This window comes from Bombina bombina, chromosome 3, assembly GCF_027579735.1.
Source record: "Bombina bombina isolate aBomBom1 chromosome 3, aBomBom1.pri, whole genome shotgun sequence".
Lineage (NCBI taxonomy): Eukaryota > Metazoa > Chordata > Amphibia > Anura > Bombinatoridae > Bombina > Bombina bombina.
Window position 1 is genome coordinate 1,132,739,209 of NC_069501.1, and position 23,148 is coordinate 1,132,762,356.

The following is a 23,148-nucleotide window of genomic DNA, read 5'->3' on the forward strand; positions in this document are numbered from 1 at the left end:
TAGAGACCAAGGTGGACAGGATGACATGTCCACCAGATCTGCATACCAAGTCCTGCGTGGCCATGCAGGCGCTATTAGAATCACTGATGCTCTCTCCTGTTTGATTCTGGCAATCAATCGAGGAAGCATCGGGAAGGGTGGAAACACATAAGCCATCCTGAAGGTCCAAGGTGCTGTCAAGGCATCTATCAGGACCGCTCCCGGATCCCTGGATCTGGACCCGTAACGAGGAAGCTTGGCGTTCTGTCGAGACGCCATGAGATCTATCTCTGGTTTGCCCCAACGTCTAAGTATTTGGGCAAAGACCTCCGGATGAAGTTCCCACTCCCCCGGATGAAAAGTCTGACGACTTAAAAAATCCGCCTCCCAGTTCTCCACTCCCGGGATGTGGATTGCTGACAGGTGGCAAGAGTGAGACTCTGCCCAGCGAATTATCTTTGATACTTCCATCATTGCTAGGGAGCTTCTTGTCCCTCCCTGATGGTTGATGTAGGCTACAGTCGTGATGTTGTCCGACTGAAATCTGATGAACCCCCGAGTTGTCAACTGGGGCCAAGCCAGAAGGGCATTGAGAACTGCTCTCAATTCCAGAATGTTTATTGGTAGGAGACTCTCCTCCTGATTCCATTGTGCCTGAGCCTTCAGAGAATTCCAGACGGCGCCCCAACCTAGAAGGCTGGCGTCTGTTGTTACAATTGTCCAGTCTGGCCTGCTGAATGGCATCCCCCTGGACAGATGTGGCCGAGAAAGCCACCATAGAAGAGAATTTCTGGTCTCTTGATCCAGATTCAGAGAAGGGGACAAGTCTGAGTAATCCCCATTCCACTGACTTAGCATGCACAATTGCAGCGGTCTGAGGTGTAGGCGTGCAAAGGGTACTATGTCCATTGCCGCTACCATTAAGCCGATTACCTCCATGCATTGAGCCACTGACGGGTGTTGACTGGAATGAAGGACACGGCATGCACTTTGAAGTTTTGTTAACCTGTCTTCTGTCAGGTAAATTTTCATTTCTACAGAATCTATAAGAGTCCCCAGGAAGGGAACTCTTGTGAGTGGAAAGAGAGAACTCTTCTTTTCGTTCACCTTCCATCCATGCGACCTTAGAAATGCCAGTACTAACTCTGTATGAGACTTGGCAGTTTGAAAGCTTGAAGCTTGTATCAGAATGTCGTCTAGGTACGAAGCTACCGAAATTCCTCGCGGTCTTAGTACCGCCAGAAGAGCACCCAGAACCTTTGTGAAGATTCTTGGAGCCGTAGCCAATCCGAATGGAAGAGCTACAAACTGGTAATGCCTGTCTAGAAAGGCAAACCTTAGATACCGGTAATGATCTTTGTGGATCGGTATGTGAAGGTAAGCATCTTTTAAATCCACTGTGGTCATGTACTGACCCTTTTGGATCATGGGTAAAATTGTCCGAATAGTCTCCATTTTGAACGATGGAACTCTTAGGAATTTGTTTAGGATCTTTAAATCCAGGATTGGCCTGAAAGTTCCCTCTTCTTTGGGAACCACAAACAGATTTGAGTAAAACCCTTGTCCCTGTTCCGACCGTGGAACTGGATGGATTACTCCCATTAATAAAAGCTCTTGTACGCAGCGTAGAAACGCCTCTTTCTTTATTTGGTTTGTTGACAACCTTGACAGATGAAATCTCTCTCTTGGGGGAGAGTATTTGAAGTCCAGAAGGTATCCCTGAGATATTATCTCTAGCGCCCAGGGATCCTGGACATCTCTTGCCCAAGCCTGGGCGAAGAGAGAAAGTCTGCCCCCCACTAGATCCGTTCCCGGATGGGGGGCCCTCAATTCATGCTGTTTTAGGGGCAGCAGCAGGTTTCCTGGCCTGCTTGCCCTTGTTCCAGGACTGGTTAGGTCTCCAGCCTTGTCTGTAGCGAGCAACAGATCCTTCTTGTTTTGGAGCAGAGGAAGTTGTGCTGCTCCTGCTTTGAAATTCCGAAAGGAACGAAAATTAGACTGTCTAGCCTTAGGTTTGGCTCTGTCTTGAGGCAGGGCATGGCCTTTACCTCCTGTAATGTCAGCGATAATTTCTTTCAATCCGGGCCCGAATAAGGTCTGCCCTTTGAAAGGTATATTAAGTAATTTAGACTTAGAAGTAACGTCAGCTGACCAGGATTTTAGCCACAGTGCTCTGCGCGCCTGAATGGCGAATCCGGAATTCTTAGCCGTAAGCTTAGTTAAATGTACTACGGCATCTGAAATAAATGAGTTAGCTAACTTAAGAGCTTTAAGCTTGTGTGTAATCTCATCTAATGGAGCTGATTCAAGTGTCTCTTCCAGAGACTCAAACCAAAATGCTGCTGCAGCCGTGACAGGCGCAATGCATGCAAGGGGTTGCAATATAAAACCTTGTTGAACAAACATTTTCTTAAGGTAACCCTCTAACTTTTTATCCATTGGATCTGAAAAGGCACAGCTATCCTCCACCGGGATAGTGGTACGCTTAGCTAAAGTAGAAACTGCTCCCTCCACCTTAGGGACCGTTTGCCATAAGTCCCGTGTGGTGGTGTCTATTGGAAACATCTTTCTAAATATCGGAGGGGGTGAGAACGGCACACCGGGTCTATCCCACTCCTTAGTAACAATTTCAGTAAGTCTCTTAGGTATAGGAAAAACGTCAGTACTCGACGGTACCGCAAAATATTTATCCAACCTACACATTTTCTCTGGTATTGCAACTGTGTTACAATCATTCAGAGCCGCTAACACCTCCCCTAGTAATACACGGAGGTTTTCCAGCTTAAATTTAAAATTTGAAATATCTGAATCCAATCTGTTTGGATCAGAACCGTCAGCCGCAGAATGAAGCTCTCCGTCCTCATGTTCTGCAAGTTGTGACGCAGTATCTGACATGGCCCTAACATTATCAGCGCACTCTGTTCTCACCCCAGAGTGATCACGTTTACCTCTTAGTTCTGGTAATTTAGCCAAAACTTCAGTCATAACAGTAGCCATATCCTGTAATGTGATTTGTAATGGCCGCCCAGATGTACTCGGCGCCACAATATCACGCATCTCCCGAGCGGGAGATGCAGGTACTGACACGTGAGGCGAGTTAGTCGGCATAACTCTCCCCTCGTTGTTTGGTGAAATGTGTTCAATTTGTACAGATTGACTTTTATTTAAAGTAGCATCAATGCAGTTAGTACATAAATTTCTATTGGGCTCCACTTTGGCATTAGCACATATAGCACAGATGTCTTCCTCTGAATCAGACATGTTTAACACACTAGCAAATAAACTAGCAACTTGGAAATACTTTTCAAGTAATTTACTATAATATGAAAACGTACTGTGCCTATAAGAAGCACAGAAAGAGTTATGACAGTTGAAAGTTAATAAACTGAAAGGTTATAGCATCAAATCTTTGTAAAAAACACAATTTTAGCAAAGGCTTGTTCCCATTAGCAAAGGATAACTAACCCTGATAGCAGAAAAAAAGTTACAGAAATAAACGTTTTTTATCACAGTCAACTACAATCTCACAGCTCTGCTGTGAGTGATTACCTCCCTCAAAACAAGTTTTGAAGACCCCTGAGTTCTGTAGAGATGAACCGGATCATGCAGGAAATACAATGAGCTTCTGACTGAATTTTTTGATGCGTAGCAAAAGCGCCAAAAAAAGGCCCCTCCCCCTCACACACAACAGTGAGAGAGATCAGTAAACTGTCATAAATTAAATAAAACAACTGCCAAGTGGAAAAAAATAGTGCCCAAAATATTTTATTCACCCAGTACCTCAGAAAATGAAACGATTTTACATGCCAGCAAAAAACGTTTAACATAAATTAAGTGTTATTAAAAAGCCTGTTGCTAGTCCCTGCAAATTAGGCTAAAGTCTTATGCACACAGTATAATTCCAGTGAAGTGCCATTCCCCAGAATACTGAAGTGTAAAATATACATACATGACAGCCTGATACCAGTTGCTGCTACTGCATTTAAGGCTGAGTTTACATTATATCGGTATGGCAGAATTTTCTCATAAATTCCATTGTCAGAAAATAATAAGCTGCTACATACCTCTTTGCAGATTAATCTGCCCGCTGTCCCCTGATCTGAAGTTTACCTCTCCTCAGATGGCCGAGAAACAGCAATATGATCTTAACTACGCCGGCTAAAATCATAGTAAAAACTCAGGTAGATTCTTCTTCAAATTCTACCAGAGAAGGAATAACACACTCCGGTGCTATTATAAAATAACAAACTTTTGATTGAAGGTATAAAACTAAGTATAATCACCATAGTCCTCTCACACATCCTATCTAGTCGTTGGGTGCAAGAGAATGACTGGAGGTGACGTAGAGGGGAGGAGCTATATGGCAGCTCTGCTGGGTGAATCCTCTTGCACTTCCTGTTGGGGAGGAGTAATATCCCAGAAGTAATGATGACCCGTGGACTGATCACACTTAACAGGAGAAATTGAGGTTATTCCTGTCTCCCTCTAATTATGGGTGACACCATGGCGAAATCTAGCTTTCACTGCACTCCAGTGCTGATGCTCTATTTGAAATACCTGAAGTGTAACCTAGGTTCCAAAATGGCAGCACCCATAATTAGAGTGAGGAAATGTATCTAGTGATTAATGTCCCCTTAAAGGTGAGAAAATAGCTTTCATGAACAACTGTAGGTTATTTTTTTAAGTGAAAACATTAGAAAACAGTATAAATAAAACCCAGAAATAATAACCCGTGGCTAGCCAAGTCAAAAATATTATTCATTTTCACCTGTTTATGGCTATTCATGCTAGAGTTAATTCTCTTTTCTCCTCTTGTTCTAACTGCTTTTCATTAGCTGGTTGACAAGCAGCCAACTGTAATAACTCAAGATGTTGAGTAGATGGCATTTCTGAAGACTGCTTTCCACTCATACTGTGGTCACTGTGCACGGACAAAATACTTGGCTCATGGGTTCCTGAATTCAAAGAGTTTATATCTCTTCTTGTAGACTCCGGATACAGCTCAGAAACAGAGCTGGTATCTCTGCCAGAAGGCGTTTTTATAAGAGGCCAACTTTCTGCAAGCTCTTTACATGCCGAGTGTGAACTAGATCCAAGATTTGTTGGATTCATTTCTGCCACAGAATCTGCATTCCTGAAAAATGAAAAAAGGCAAAATAGATTACAAAAGATGAAACAATATGGGGCAGATACAAATATATATATATAGAAAATAATTTGTAAATAGAAGTAATCTACATAGATAAAGAATTGATATTGTAGAACCTATATTGTTTTTAATACAAAAGCTCAATAGCCTTTGAAGAAGGCAGGAGGTAGCTGCAAAAAACGTAATAAACTTTATTAAAGGGATATGAAACCTAAAAAGTGTCTTTTGTGAATCAGACAGAGCATACCATTTTAAAAATGTTATAAAGTGTGTCCTAGAACAACTGAAATTTTGGAATTTCTCTTTACCAGTAAGGCCAGTCGAATAATTGATTGCATTGGGAGAGGTATTATTAGCAGAAATAGCAAGGTTCTTATGCCACTTTACAGATAGGCCTCATCTGGAATACTGTGTACAGTTCTGGAGACCATATCTTCAGAATTATATAAATAAACTGTCCAAAGGAGGGCTACTAAAATGGTACATGGTCTAAAATATAAAATGTACAAACAAAGATCTAAATATGTATAGTTTAGAGGAGAGAAGGGAAAGATGTGACACGATAGAAACCTTCAAATATATGAAGGGACAATCTAAAGTTATGGGGTAGCAGATTTAGAAGAAATGAAAGAAAACATTTTTTTTACAGAAAGGGTGGTGGATTCATGGAATAAACTTCCAATTGAGGTGGTAAACACATAGACTGTAAAAGAATTAAAATTATATCCCAAGAAAAAAGTAATATCTAATATGGGTAGACTTGATGGGCCTTTTTGGTTCTTATCTACCGTCAAATCCTATGTTTCTTTAAACTATTTGCATATCATATTTTCTGTGCAGCAAGCAATACTATGTATTACTAAATATGCACATGTGGTTTAACAAAAAAAGTGGGTGAATGAGGTGGGCGCCTTTAAAAAAACAACACATTATGCCAAGTCAAACACAGCTGCCTTTTGTAAATATAGAATATTCAAATAAACTTCACAGCTATTATAAATGTATTCTGCATATTCTGTAAAGCAGTGCAAGGAAACTTTAATTAAACACACAATAAAATAGAAAGATTATAAATACACATTTATACATGTCCCATACAAATTAATAGCTACATTATATTTAGGTATGATTATAATGTGGCAATTTAAAGAAACATTGCTAGTATTAGTTAGAATGAGAAAAGGCTGGAGGTATTATCATTGTGGGACAAGTTTACAAGCGCATTCATGCTCTACAATTGATAATTGTAGGTCATGTCATTTAGTGAGGATGTCTCTATAACAGTAGTGAATTACCCCTCATAAAGTGTGCTGTGAGACTGGAATATGCAGCTGTGCTCCGCGCTGTAGGTATCTTCGCAACACAGGGATGGAATCAAATGAACAGGTCCTAAGGAACAAAAGTTCAACAGCCTATAAAACATGTATAAACTGGTGAAAAGTAAAAGCAAGTAGTAGGAAACATAGAAGTTATTTTTAAGCTTGGCATGCATTTTTATAAGGGACATTAAACACTAAGCAAATGGTAAAATATAATTATGTATTTAAAAAGACATTATACACAGGATTTTTCTTTGCAGATGATACATTTATATAGCCTTTATAGCTTTTTTTTTTTAAAAACCCACATATATATATATATATATATATATTATATAGTTTTGCTTATTTTTAAATAACGTGCTTATTTTCAGACTCCTAAACAAGCCCCAAAGTGTTAGGAGAATACCGATGTATACCTACTTCAGCTTGCTCCTGATTGTGTAAAGAGTCTTTTTTATATGGAGATAAAGAGGAGGGGGTGTCTGCTGTTTTTGCTATAGTGGGTGTTCCAGCTAATCTTTTTAACAGTGCTAAACTGGGAGCTTCTAAGTAAGTTTTTAAAAGGTTTTATAATGGATTTTTAGATCAGTATCTGTGTATATTATTTTTTATAGTAGTGTCTATTACATGCGGTTAAATGAAAATTGGTGTATACTGTCCCTTTAAAGCAAACATTAGCCTGTGAATGATAAACTATATTAGCTGCTTAAATATCAAAGATGTAAGTGTTCCGTTTTAGTTTCAATTAAGTAAAGAGTGCCGCTGTGTTTTAATCTAGGTTTATCTTCTCTGCTGAGGTCAGTTAGGGTCAGTTATAAAGAAGCCTCTAGTGTAAGGATCTCAGTCTTGTCAACCTCCCTTTAACTAACTAACTAACTAACTAACTAACTAACTAACTAACTAACTAACTAACAGAAAACAATGTATGCATTGAGGGGTACTGTGAGATCACCTGATAATGTTTGCCATAGCCATTTAATGTACTGACAGAGAATTATAGGCTGCATACACTGATATTTCTACAAAGATCAAGCCAGGCACAAATAGACCTTCAAATTTATTTTTCATCATACGAAACCCAAACATTTTCAATTGTGATTCAGACAATATTAAAAAAAGTTTCCAATTTACTTCTATTATAAAATTTGTTTTGTTCCGATGATATTCTGTGTTCAAGTGAAACCTAGGTAGGCCTCTGGATCACTGCATGACAGGAAATAGTGCTGCCCTCTAGTAATCTTGCAAACAAATAAAATTATTGCAAAACTGCTGCTATTTAGTGCTCCAGAAATGGGCTGGCTCCTAAGCTTTACATCCCTACTCTTCAACAAAAGATAACACGAGAAAGAAGAAAAACTCATAATAGAAGTAAATTGGAAAATTGTTTAAAATCGTATGCTCTATCTGAATCATAAAAGAAAAAATAATACACAGAAATAGATGTAATATTTTTTTGTTGTTTTCTGCCTGGCTGTAACTTACCACATGCCTGTGTTGGGTCTTGTTGGCAACGGCAGCATGTCCGGTGTCTCTGTTCAGTCATTTGTGGTTTGCCAAAGCAGGAGAGTTCTGAACCAGCGTACTGCAAATCTTGTGGTCTGGTGGACCCTTTAAGTAAGTATCAAAGAAAGAATCGTATCATTTCAAAATCCAGACCATATTTTAAAGGAACAGTAACATAAAAATGAAACTCTCATGATTCAGATAGATCATGCAATTTTAAACAACTTTTACATTTAATTCTATTATCTAATTAGTTTTCTTCTTTTGGTTTCCTTTGTTGAAAGTATATATTGGTCGGCTCTGGAGCAGCAATGCACTACTGGAAGCTAGTTGCTAATTGGTGGCAGCACATAGATACTTCTTGTCACTGTACCACTGTGTTCAGCTAGCTCCCAGTAGTGATTTGCGTCTTCTTCTTCAACAAAGGATAGCTAAAGAATGAGGCAGATTTCATAATAGAAGTAAATTGGAAAGCTGTTTAAAACGCTATCTGAATTACACAATTAAAAAAAAAATGGTTTTATATCCCTTTAAGTTTATTTGTTGCATCAGTCCAAAAACAAACAAAACCCAAAACAACAACAAAAAGCAAAAATGTCACAAAGTTGTAAAGACTGAAAAAAAAAATCCTATATATTCTACCCTTCTTCTACCAAACATGTTTGCTTATATTTATGTTGGTGTAAGCACCGTCACTAGAATTGTATTCCCTGATCCTAAATGATAGGAATATTCTAGATATCTATAGGTAAACATTGTTGCTGGATCCTTCATAAACTTGCTGGGTCCTACATTTTATATTAATGTTTCAGTCCCTGCCTTATTGTGGAATCAGTAACCTATTTAATACTTACAGATTGGCTTCTTTTCCATGAATTGCCTTTTGCAGTAGATAACAGAAAGGATGAGCAGCGCAAGTAGCACAGTGGCTAATGCACTACATATCACAGCAGCCAATGCCGTGTCCCGCGGACTAGAAGCAGCAGACGCAATCTTCACACGGTTCACTTTAGCGTTGCCTGCAAATAATTACAGAAGGGCTGTTACAAACATTACCATCAGGAGTACATACAAGTATGTATAGATAGAACTCCAATCAATCAACATCTTTAGTTCTAATATCTCAGTCGTACTGTACCACATGTGTTTAATCCTAATAACATGTTGGGTACAATGCAACTGCCATATTATAACTAAACACATTGAGTACGGGGTGAACTTACTTTAAAGTTGTGCGATTGCAACAGTTAAAAAAAAATTAAATGTTAAAGGGACAGTCTACTCCAGATTTGTTATTGTTTAAAAGGCTAGATAATCCCTTTATTACCTATTCCCTAGTCTTGTATAACCAACACAGTTATATTAATACACTTTTTAACTCTGTGATTACCTTATATCTAAGCCTCTTAAAACTGCCCCCTTATTAGTAAAGGCCAAATATATCTTTTTTAAACAATACAAATTTTGGAGTAGACTGTCCCTTTAAAGAATATGTCTTTTAAAAACACTTTTTATATATTATAATGTATATATTCAAAAAATGCACTTTTATTAAAAAACAAACAAACATGTGGCTACTGATACCATACACAAAATATTATTCCCTGAATAGAAAAAAAATTAAACTATTTTTATTTAAATAACAAACATATAAAACTCACTATATACACATGTACAATATACCCACAAACCTCCAACCCATATAGGGTTATTACTTTTTAACTATGTGTTTAACACATAACATGTCTTTACATGGTTAAACACAGTTCTATGCAAACAAAGGTGCAACAATAAAGTGCTCTACACCTTAGAGAAGTTTCTTTTAGCACTTTATATTCCTTAAAGTGAAGGTACAATTATGCTGTTACGAAGACAACATAGCATTTATGAATCTCTCCTTAATGTATTCGCTAAGTTTTTTTTGGCAATTATCGCTTTATTTCTGCAAAAAAAGTTCAGTTGAAATTTCATACCATCCGTCTCCCGACTCCTCCCAAACCATACTTCCGTCTTCCTCAAGTATTGAGATCTTCAAAGGTCCCACCCACACTCTCCACCCCTCTAAAAAGCTTGTTCACGAGTCAAATTTCCAATGCGCATGTGCTATTCGCCAAGACTTTTTTTCACTGCGCATGCGATCTGTATATTATGCAGATGATGAATAAATGGTTTACAAGCTAGAATTAATACGCATGCGCAAAACCGTAGCGAGCCTGGTTATCTTTCAATATATAATAATCTAATTATATAAGGGTGCATCCCAATCTTGTAGAAAAGGTTCAGCTACAAAAATCCCTGTATACTTTAATGGTGAACTTGTAGAAAATTCATTAGATGAACTTTTCTACAATATTGTTATTGACCCATAATTTTAACAATACATCTGCATATTATTCTCCTGCCAATCATATGTATCAGTGCTAATTCTCTTTTTCTGCAGCTTCTAGTTTAATTTCTACACTTTTTTCCCCCACACACAAAAATGTTTTAAAAAGTCATATTTTGAAACAATGGAGGATTTTTTTTTTTTTTACTTCTGGTTCTTTAAATATCAAAAAACAATTTCTGACCATTTTTTTTACATAAACCCCAAAATCTGTGGAAAATATTGCTTCCCACCACATAATAAGAGCGTTAGAGGAAGAAAAAAAACGCAATCCGTAGCATTAACAATCACATATAGTTTTTCACCCAAAGAATGCTACCGCGTTTATAAAAACGTGCTTCAAAAGCCATCTATAAAAAATGTGGTGCACCACCATAAAACCAAATACTACCCACTAAAAACTCTGAAAAAAAGAAAAAAAAACATTTTCCCATTCTTTATATATTTGGCAGGATTGAGGCATACAAAATGAAGACAGACTGAGCATAGAAAACTATGGAAATAAATGTAAAATGCTGCTCTGATCATAGTTAAAATAAATCCAAAAGAAACAATCAGCTTGTATTTCTTAATTTACAGAAAAACACTTATCAAGCATTCCTACCATTTGATTCACATGAATTACAATTTTCAAATGTTGAAATAAAATCCAACACACGTTAAGGGCTAAAAATCAAATAACTGTGCCAAGCACTAAAATAAAATTAAAAGTGAAAAAACATATATACATCTATACAAAATGATTCAATTTTGTTAAAGGAATATAAACAATATTATTTAATTCTAAAAAATCATAATTATGCATAGTAATTAGAAATGCACTGTTGGTATTCATGTGTCTGCTTTTCCTGTAATTTAAATTTTAAAATGTTAGTATTTGCACCGCCCCCAGAGAGCCTTGAGTGCATTCCTACATACTAAAAAGGCCTATATTGAAATGATTAGCGCAATTGATCTATCACGCCATTCAAGTTAAAGCAATAGCACTCTGAAGGTGCAGTAAGCTGAAGGTATGTAAACAAATAGAAATAGTTTTGTTCTTCACAATATTCACACAGTATAAAATGAGATTTAAATTTCTCCCTAAAACAAAACATCATAACAGCATGAATGTGTAATAGAGCAGGGCTCGATAAACCCAGGAACCAGTTAGCCACTGGCTCATAGAATTTTACCCCTGGCTCCAGAATTTTTGGGTTATTCTCTATACATCTATATACAAATATCTGTCTGGTTTCTAAATTTAAAACAGATTTGTCAAGCCCATAAAGTATAACTTGTTTCATTTCAGTCACTACAGTCATCATTCTGGCACTATGCCAACTATATAATTAATACAATTTCTTTCATCTAGTAAAGCAAAGTCACAAGGTCATGTTCTAGTGTGATTATGCAATATGCCTTATACCAATATACATGTCACTAACACTGACATTTATATATATCCTTAAGTCCTGTGCAATACAATTACAATTTTAATGGTGTCTAGAAGAACCAGAACAACTAGTCTATACATACAGCATATGGCAAACGGGAAAAGAAACACAATTTTAAATTGTCTACACCTAAATAAATTCTGTATAAGCTAAATGAGAAAAGAACTACCGACTTAGAAAAAACATAAATAATGCTTACCAGATAATTTCCTTTCCTTCTGTATGAGGAGAGTCCACGGCTTCATTCATTACTTGTGGGAAATACAGAACCTGGCCACCAGGAGGAGGCAAAGACACCCCAGCCAAAGACTTAAATACCTCCCCTACTTCCCTCATCCCCAGTCATTCTGCCGAGAGAACAAGGAACAGTAGGAGAAATATCAGGGTATATAGGGTGCCAGAAGAACAAACCAAATTTAAGTCCGCCCAACGGAGAATACGGGCAGGAGTTGTGGACTCTCCTCATACAGAAGGAAAGGAAATTATCTGGTAAGCATAATTTATGTTTTCCTTCTTAATATGAGGAGAGTCCACGGCTTCATTTATTACTTGTGGGAAAAATATACCCAAGCTCTACAGGACACTGAATGAAAAACGGGAGTGTAAAAAAAGAGAGGCGGACCCTGTTCTGAGGGCACCACAGCCTGCAAAAACCCTTTCTCCCAAAAGCTGCTTCTGCCGAAGCAAAACAGTCAAATATGTAAAATCTTGAAAAAGTATGTAAGGAAGACCAGGTAGCCGCCCTACAATCTAATCCATAAATGGCCTCATTCTCAAAAAATCGAAGAGGAAACCACAACTCTAGTTGAATGAGCCTTCATCCTCTGAGGAGGCTTGTGTCCCGCCGACACATAAGCTAAGTGAGTAATGCTCCTTAACCAGAAAAACAAAGAAGCCGACGAGGCATCCTGCCCCTTATGCTTCCCCGAATAGACACAAGGAAAAAAATCCAACAAAACACCCTTGTAGCCTGAAGAACTTCAAGGCCCGAACCACATCCAGGTTATGAAATAACCGCTCCTTTGAAAGGAAGGATTAGAACACAAGGAAGGAACCACAATCTCCTGATTGATGTTCCAATCTGAAACAATCATAGGAAGAAGACATAACCCAGTACGAAGAACAGCCTTAGCCGCATGAAAAACTAGGTAAGGAAACTCACAATGCAAGGCAGCCATCACAGAACTCTGCAAACCGATGCAATAGTCAGTAGAAAAGAACCTTCCCAGACACAAAATCTTAAAGTCAACACCATGCTTAAGTCGAAACGGAGTCTTATGCAAAACCAAGAACTAGATGTAAACTCCCAAGAGGAGCACTAGATCTAAACACAGGCCTGATCTAGTCAAAGCCTGAATCAAAGACTGGACATCTAGAAGCTCTGTGAGCCTCTTGAGCAGTAAAACCGATAAGGCCGAAATCTGACCTCTAACGGAGCCACAGGAAAGGCCCTTCTCCAAAGCATCCTGAAGAAAGGAATGATCCTGGAAAAAAAAACTTGGCCTTATGCCTGGGAAATCCCAGCTCTTCATACCAGAAAAATAAGTCACGCAATATGAAGAGTACATAGCCACAGCTGGATTTGAACTCTTGACCTTCAGCTTCCAAAGCAGCAAAGTTCACCAATAAGCCATCGTAGGACACCCTTAACAGAAAAGTAGGTCCTTCACCCCTTTTGATAGATGCAACGATACACCGGCTCATGAACTAAAACGAGAGTACCAACGTTCCTTTCAGAAAAAAAACCTCTCATGGCTAAGACTAAGTGTAAAATCCCACGCAGTCAGCCTTAGAGAATTCAGATTGTGATGAACACAAGGACCCTGCTCCAGCAAATCCCTGTAACAAGGTCCATGGAGGCAAAGCCCCTAAACTGTGATACAACACAACAAAGTGTGACATGGCTGAAAGAGAGAAGGTTAAAAAGAAACCTCTAAAGGATGCTAGATGTCTAGCATACTCTGGATGAAAAGGCCAGATCCCCACCTGGCTTCAAACCCACCTTCTACTACAGAAGCTGTGGAGCTAACCCTGATGCCTTAAAATCTTGATAGTCTTCCCCATCAGATACAAACGTTCGAGCAAAGAATGATGGAAGGGGACATCTGATCCTGAGGAGTACGCTCATAAAGAGGGTTGCTGGCAATGAGCCAAAAAGTGCCTCCGCCGATCCTCGAACATGAGACCCCCCCATCTAGCAGGAGGAACTCTCCTTCTCCAAAAGAAGATCTCCCCACTAAGAGGTCCCATCTGATATGAACCCAGAAGACCAAATCCTCCAAGCAGAAAGTTCCCTGAGGAACCAAAGGAACAATTGGAAGAAAGCTCCCAACCCACAGACCTCCCTAGGACACTCTCTCCTCATGGACAAGGAAGCGACAAAGTCAAAACCGCCCAGGAAGATCTTAAGAGAAAAAAAATTCTCAGAACAGGGAGATCTGAATGGAACACTGGGATTGATTTCCCTAACCGGTATACCATGTAAATCTGTTAAGACAGATACACCAACTGCATGCCGAAGTATCAACCTCGGCTGTGTATATCACTCTCCACTCCCTCGACAACGGAGACCAGAAGGGGGATTGGAGGGCATAACCTGAAGGGTAAATTTCACAAGATCTCAGGAAAAATTACTGTCCATAAGCCAAAAACAGCCTCCAAGATTCACCCTGGTGTCTACACTAGCAACTCTGGTCTAGATCCAACTCTGAGGATCGAAAAGACACGAGAAAAACCCAAAAGGTCTATTAGCAGGCGAAGGTAAGAAACCTCTAAAGGCCGAGACCTGGGAACTACTGTAAAATCTGAAGCTGGATACTGCCACCTTAAAAACGAAACTCTTAAGGTCCAGTAAGGCTAGAACAACTGAAAAATCAAATTAAAGAAATTAAGCTCCAAGGCTTAAAGTTTTACTCAAAATCATCGGGGAACTATCACCCCGAACAGAAATCTGTAAACTTCCACCGGAAGTTACCCCAAAATCCGAAGTGAGGAAACGTCTTTAAGCAGAGTTTTTATAACCACCCAGAGCTCTGAAAAATAAAAAAAAACTATCCGGAACGGAATAGCAAAGTTAAAGAAAACAGGCAAACACCCTGAAACAAAACCCTGTGCAAACAAAAAAACAGGTCCTGCCTGTCATACAACACAATCCTCCATAGAGCTCGGAACTGGGATTCTAAAACAAAAAAAAACAAAAAGTAAAACAAGACAAGGAATAGGATCCCATCCTCCCTTTGTCTAGTTAAGATAGTTTAGAGGACTGAGATTCAACTGACCGATCAGTACTGGGAACCTCTAACATCGCCAAAAACCTCTCTCAGGAGTAAACACAGACGGGCTAATCTAAATCTAAATGCTAAGCCCTCCGCAGTCGGAGAACCCAAGTCAGCAGACTCCGACCCTGTAGGTTCTCCCTATGAGGCCTCAGCGGGAAGTGCATCCCCAGATAACTGATTGGACACAATTGTTATTTTACACGAATGTCCAGGGGCAGGAGAGCCTGAGTTACTCCTTCGCTTACGTGTAGAAGGAATAGGTAACATCGCTAAGGCCGCGGAGATGGCCATGCTGAACTGCGTAGTAACCTCTGGTGGAAACAAACCCCACAGGCGAAGGAGGATCGGAACTTGGGAAAACTGCATATGTAGGAACAGAATCTAGGGAAAACACCTCACTAGACGAAGAATCCTCAGAGGCGGATGGCTCATTGGTCTCTAACATCTCAACGTTGGTTGATGAGAACACCCTATTGCGGCATACGGAACATAATTGAGAGGGCTGGATTTCCCAGGCTTCCTCACAATATACACAGGTATCAAATTCTGTATCAGAGGGATCCCCCTCTAAAATAACAGAATCCTCCATAACTCGTCTATATCAAATTATAGAAAAGGAAAAACAACTGGCACCGTATACCCCCAATGGCTGGGGAACTCACCACCTCCTATGACCCAGGCAGATAGAGAAGATGCTCCTCTCCGTAAACACCCGGTCAGGAAATCGGGAAAAAAAAAGTGACCACTCCCGGTCACATGGTGCTCATGCAGGACCTGGCCCTGCAAAGGAAAAAGCACGCCATCTTAATATAAAGAAACTGCGCAGATCCCAAATAACCTGTACATTCTGTATCAGCCTAAGAGCCCAAACGTTCTTACACATAAGCAGTCAAAATCACATAACAAATATGTATAACTGTTCAATAATCCCCTCAGGAGATATTAACCCCGATTCCATAAAGATAAAGGAGTCCCACTATGACCCTGTCTTTCATAGTTATACATGTGTGTAAATAATGAAACGATCTTACCGGAATCTATGCCGTGGAACAGTGACACAGTCCTTTAAGTTTGACAGATTGTAGCAGCGCTTCCGAAGCAGGCAGCGAAACTCGTCAACGCTGATTGCTTAAGGAGCTGTTAAAATGAGTCTGGATGGGTTCGCAGAAAGACTCTCCCTGTATCTCCAGACTCTAACTTTCGTCAATGCTCTCACTGAGAGGCTGACAAGACTACTTAAAACTCCAGTCCCATAGTGAAGATTACTACCCTCCATAGGGAACTACTCCGAAATTTTCTGACACTTCTCTGCCATCCTCCTGTGACGAAAGGCAAAGAATAATTGGGGTATGAGGGAAGTGGGGGAGGTATTTAAGCCTTTGGCTGGGGTGTCTTTGCCTCCTCCTGGTGGCCAGGTTCTGTATTTCCCACAAGTAATGAATGAAGCCGTGAACTCTCCTCATATTAAGAAGGAAACTAACCTTTTGCTCCAAAGTTCCTCCCATTTCACACTCTTCCCCCATAACTTTAACACAGGTTGTTCTTGTCACCTGGTATACAGGCAGGTGTGCAGTCGCTTTTGCTACAGTGCATGAGTGGTGATTTCATTTCAGCATATGTAGAGTCTATTTAAAGGAACATTCTAAGAATGGTCTATTGTGTATACAAAAAAGTAAAAGCTGTTTAAATTCAAATGGATCGAATACTGCAGCATGGGTTGTGTATTTCCTACTAATCCTTATCGGATGAAGTGGGGAACATCTCTGCAAGTATGACAAGAAAACAGATTTTATGTTTAGGATGAGCATTTTTCTTGTGGTCAAATGTAAACCCAAAGCTATGTGTGGCCCATCCTCTCTTGTGGTCAAGTGTAAACCCAAGCTATATGTGGCCCATCCTTTCTTGTGGTCAAGTGTAAACCCAATCTATATGTGGCCCATCCTTTCTTGTGGTCAAGTGTAAACCCATGCTATATGTGGCCCTTTCTTGTGGTCAAGTTGTGACCCCAAGATATATGTGGCCCATCCTTTCTTGTGGTCAAGTGGGGACCCAAAACTATTGTTATACCAGTTGCAGAGTATAAAATGTATGAAAAATTGCTTTGTTGTGTTTATTTTTGTATGTGAAATAGCTGGTTTTGTCCTCTAAAACGTCAACCCATCAAAATGGATTGAGGTTACACGGAAATCAGATCTCCTTATTTGATCACTTTCTGTACACACACATGCTTCTTTATATTATCTCTCTAAACCAAAGCCCAATACTTAGAAGCATAAAATGATAGTTTTCAATTGTTCTCTCTACCTCCCACAGGAAGCATCATTTCTTCTGCTGGCTATGTTAACACAGCTTTTCTATGGCCTATATACTTTCAGTGTATGTAGGGACACCACAGGCAAATTCAACTTTTTCAAATGCAGATATAAAGGTTAAGGAACTATTTATAAACAATTTAATATACCCCAGCAAGTAAAATGGGAATAAAAATAAAGGGGAGAAAAAAAAAATAGGTTAAACTGTCCCTTTAACATGTAATTGCTCTGTTAATTTGTTAACTACAGTTTTTTTCTTTAATTTGGCCATGGTCACTCAGAGTAATGTTTTTCCATCAAATACTCTGTCCAATTATTCCTAATATCATGATCATATTTTTCACATAATTAAAAAGATCTTTCATCTGTCTTAGAATTATTAGTTTAATCAGTAATTGACATATAATAGCAAACGATAAGATACTGTTGATACTAGATTAGTGATTAATAATATGTTCAAAAGAGGATCGGTGGTAGATTGTATGTTTATAGACTCAAGATAAGAGAGTTTCTACAAATATTTATTTGTGATAAAGGATTTTTGCTTTCCTGCAAACCATTATTTAAAGTGTACATAATACCAATCAATGTCATCTGAATGGTAACCTTGCACTTTGGTACTTGAGAGCAAAGGGTTTAAGCATACACTAAAAATTACGCTACAGGAAAAAAAATGATAAATTTAAGAGATATATAACAGTCAGTTTCATTATTGTAAATCACTGCAATGTGTATTATTCATCAATTTAAAAGAATTTTACATTTATTTATTTTTTTACTTGTTTGCACAGTCCATTATTTCCTGTCACTGCCTCACGGGGGGGGCTGGGGTCTCTACAGGAAGGCAAAGTAGCAGTTTTTCCTTTGAACTGTTGCTAGGAGACATCCAATCTAGCTACAGTTTATTGTCAATGTTTAGTAGCAGACTTTCACTGCAAAATCATGTGACAGTGAAACTTAAGTTCTGTAATGTCTGCTCCGTTATCTAGTGGCTATACTGAGAATTTTTTAAAGTGCTCATTTAGCAAGAAAATAAGTAAGGAGTTTTTTTTTTTTCAAAACAATCTGTTTCTTTTTAGGTTTACTTGGATTTAACATTTTTTTCTACTTAAAGGGACAGTACACTGTAAAATTATTTTTATATAAATGTATTTTCAATGACTTGTTATACCAGCTGAAGAGTATAAAATTTATGAGAAATTGCATTTTTCGGTTTATTTGTGTATATGAAGTAGCTGGTTTTGTGCTTTTACACCACAGCCTATTACAATGAGTTGAGCTTCAGGTAATATCAGATCTCATTATGTTATCACTTTTATGTACACAGACTTGCTTCCTTATCTTATATTTGTCTAGAAAACCAAAGCTCAATACTTAGAGAGAACAATGGAAAATTATCATTGTATTACTGAACTAGCATGCCCCCCACTGAGAGTGTAATCTCTTCTGCTGGCTGTGTTTACTTAGGCTATTTAATAGAATATACTCCAGTATAGAAACTTTCAGTATAGGTTGGGATACCACAGGCTAAATAAGCTATTTCAAATGCCAAAATAGGGGTAAAGGAGCTACTTGTAAACAATTTAAAACACTCCAGCAGGTAAAATGAATCATTGGGAACAATTTAAAGGGGAGAAAAATTTTGGGTGAACTGTCCCTTTAAGAAGCACTGTTTCATATCTATTTAAAATATCAAATATTAATGTTATATAATACATTTTCATGAAAAATAAATTTACACTGAAACTAACATCCATCCATTGTTGTCATACCTTTTGAAATACTCTCTTTTAGGTGGAATAAAAAAACTAAATAGTAAAATGATCCTGTTATACATACACAAAGTGCGAAATTTGTTTAAAAATGAAAAATTTGAGTTTTAAAGTGATAGTAAATTTAAATGATCCAGTAAAGCTATACAGAATGAATGCATTCAATTAATCAGACCTTCATTCATCATTTTTAATGGCATGTTCTTTGTAACCTAATTTGATTAGTTTAATAGTTTTATCACATTACTCTTCTCTTGCTGACCAAAGCAAATTAATTTTTGTCCCCCAGAGGTAACGTTTCCAACTTGTATCCAATAGACTTACTAGCCATACGGCACTCAGAAGCATTTGAGCAGGGTGCATACCAGTTTCTCTGATTAGAACATTTACAAATAAAAGTTTCATACCTGCAAAGTTGTTTTACTATGTATAACATTTTATAATAAAAGTCTCAAAGTGTTTAGGCCCCTTTAAGGTCCTAAATTCTATAGCTGGACAAGTCTAATCAACATATTTTTGGGCAGAGAGACCTCTCATTTTACTCTATAACTACAATTTTGGTTTCTGCTTTAATCTTGGATAGTGGCAAACTGAGCATTTTCTTCATGTTTGGTTGTGTTGTTTTACCTACCGGATTTCACAATCAGAAACAACATGGTGGTGCCCATTACTTTACAATTTTTGGAGTTAAATTACGGGAAAAGGGGGCAAACAAATAATAAAAATATACTGTAAACTTTTTTTAAAGGGGTAGTCTACTCTAAAATTGTGATCGTTTAAAAAGATAGAGAATCCCTTTATTACCCATTCCCCAGTTTTGTATAACAACACAGGTTATATTAATATACCTTTTACCTCTGTGATTACCTTGTATGCAAGACTCTGCAGACTGCCCCCTATCTCATGGCTGTTTACAACTTGCATTTTAGCCAATCAGTGCAGTCTCATTTGTAACTCTACAGTAGTGAGCACAGTGCTATCGCTATGGTACCCATAACTAGCTCTGTCTTGCTGTGAAAAGCTTATAAAATGGACTGCGATAAAGGTGGCCTGTAGGGGCTTAACAGGCAGAGATTTAGAGTTTTAGATGTTATAAAGTATATTAATGTAACAATATTGGTTATGCAAAGTTGGGGAATGGGTAGTAAAGGCATTATTTATATTTTTAAACAATAAAAACTTTGGAGTACACTGTACCTTTAACTACACATAATTAAATATTTTATATTACAATCTTATATTTTGCAATCTTTTTGCATATATACATACATATAAATGCATATATACAGACATACATACATACATATAAATGCATATATACAGACATACATATAAATGCATATATACATACAGACATACATACATACATATAAATGCATATATACAGACATACATACATACATATAAATGCATATATACAGACATACAGACATACATATAAATGCATATATACAGACATACATATAAATGCATATATACATACAGACATACATACATATAAATGCATATATACATACATACATATAAATACATAAATAAATAAATAAATAAATAAATAAATAAATAGCAGGCTTGCAACAGGTGCCTGCAGGAAAAATGAAAGGACCATTAAATAAAGAAACTGCACAATCAACAAATGTATTATAAAAAGGCAATGGAAGAGCACTTATTCTGAATTTCAAATAAGTAGTAGAATTTTTTTTTTTCCTCTCTGCATCATGTGACGGCTATCAGCCAATAAAAAAATGCATGTTCATATATACTGTGAATTCTTGCACATGCTCAGTAGGAGCTGGTCCTCTGATAGTGGGCATATAAAAAGATTGCACATTTTGATAACAGCAGTTAACGTCAAAGTTGTTTAAAATTGTCTGCTCTATGTTAAACATGGACGTTTAATTTTGAGTTTAGTGTTAGAGTACACAAAAGCATTTTCATAACATTGATGTTAATACAGTATATAGCATAAGAGTAATGACGTGTTTAATGCATTGCAGAAGTGTCTGTAAAGCAGGAGAGATATTACTGGCCAAGATAAACCTTTCTATTCCTTATTTCAGTCTCATTTACTATTTGTTCATCTCAGTTTCTGGTAAAGATTCTTCTAGCTATTTTAAGCATAATCCTCATAACTACTTGTCAAAATTATCCACATACATTTTCAAGAAGATGAAAATATAAAATGACACTCTGCTGCGGCCTCCTCACATCTGTGCAGATAAGCACCAACTGAAATAACTTTTGTGTTTCAAATGAAAGTTTCCACACAGACAGGGCTGACTGCTGGGAGTTAGAACAAAGATAACAATTTGAGCCTGTGCCCTTCCGATTACCAAGTACTGATTCCAGAACAGTTTTTCAGACTCTGATTGCTGGGGCTTGTTTTTGTGAGATTGTTTTGTTGCTGTAATGAACACGAATCAGGAAATAAAGTTTTACATTCTTAGTTGGGTTACTGAAACCTATGTAATAACAAAGAAAATTAGGAAAACAATTTGTTCTTTCTAATTATTTTGCATAAAGGGACATGAAACCCGAAAATGTTCTTTCATGATTCAGAACTTATTATATTATCACATTTTCTTTGTTTTCTTGGTATCTTTTATTGAAAAGCAGGGATGTATACTTAGGAGCCAGCCCATTTATTGAGCACTTTATGGCAGGTTTTGCAAGAATATTATCCATTTGTAAGAGCACTAGATGAGACAGCACTATTTCCAGGCATGTAGTGCTCCAGATGCCAACCTAGGTATCTTTTCAACACAGAATATCATGGGAACAAAGGAAATTTGATAGAAGTAAAATTTGAAACTTTTTTTTTTTAAATGGTCTGTTGTGTCTGTTTTTGGGTTTCATATCGTTTTTATTTTGTCTACAGTATCTTACAAAGGCTTGCGAGTTGCTAGTTAATATTTACTGTGCATGCATACAAGAGGCCAATATGAAGGGCCACTGCAGTATACACATAGATAGAACAAATACCTGATTGGAGGATTGAGGCAGGCCCCTTCACAATTATAGAAAAAAAAATTACATAGTTTACAGTAAAGTTACATTGGAAAGCAATTACATAAATTCCCCATAATGCTATGCACGCAAGGTACGTTCAAGAGAAGACTAACTTTGAATATTAGTTTCTGCTTTGTTAAAATTTAAGCATGGAGCAGACAATATATATATTATTATTATCGGTTATTTGTAGAGTGCCAACAGATTCCGCAGCGCTAAATATATATTGCACGTAGCTTTAACAAATATTTACAAGCTGGAATCAAAACGTTAGGAGCTCATGATTTGATCACAACTGTAAATAGCAGATTTTTGTGTGACATGAAAGTTCCTTTTTTACCTGCTACTAAAGTATATAAAGATTTGTACTTGTGTGGCCAATAACTGGTATAATAAGCAACTTAGTGATGGACCTTTTTTTATGCCTGATGAAATTGCAATTTTTTAGAAGCTGAGAAACGCGTTGCATACAGGGGGCTATATGTCTACGCCCCTCCACTTATTGCTTGATGTTTTTAATGTGATTTTTAAATAAACCATTTTTAACAAAAGCTAAGTGCAAGCACCTTATCTGTTGGAACTGCATCCTGGGGCCTACTGTTCTTGGAACTCGCATCCTGTTTTGGAGTCTGAAGCCAGGACAAGGGTTAGCTGATACACCCCGAGTTATCAGCCTGCAACTACCAGCACATAAGGGTGCTATTGCTACATGTAGGTACCCATTTGGCATCTATGGATGTTTTTTGCTGGTAGCATTTTTGATCTACACATGAGGCACCCCTCTGTTTTGTGTTTATTTCTAGTGCCTGATCTGGATTGATCTGAGAGGAGGAGAGCTGCCGTCCATCCTGTGCCTTCTGTTTGGATACCACACACGTTTATGGACAGTGCATAGCACTATTATCAATTTTGTATCTGATTGCATTATATATGATATTGTGATGCTGTATATCGAACTGTTGTATCTTTATTGCAGCTTGTTTGTTGTACGGGCTTTAGTCC

General features: G+C 37.8%; 1 protein-coding gene across 2 annotated transcripts in view; it reads right to left on the reverse strand.

Annotated features, from left to right (window-relative positions):
• The window catches only part of TNFRSF19 (TNF receptor superfamily member 19), a 92,418-nt gene that overhangs the window by 8,174 nt on the left and 61,096 nt on the right, over positions 1-23,148 (reverse strand). For both annotated transcript variants that reach the window (XM_053708505.1, XM_053708506.1), the window contains 4 exons: positions 8,808-8,972; positions 7,933-8,058; positions 6,424-6,517; positions 4,748-5,113 (listed from right to left, as the gene is read on the reverse strand). In XM_053708505.1, coding sequence (XP_053564480.1) covers positions 4,762-5,113; positions 6,424-6,517; positions 7,933-8,058; positions 8,808-8,972 — 737 coding nt within the window. In that variant the 3' untranslated portion in view covers positions 4,748-4,761. The remainder of the gene's footprint in view (positions 1-4,747; positions 5,114-6,423; positions 6,518-7,932; positions 8,059-8,807; positions 8,973-23,148) is intronic.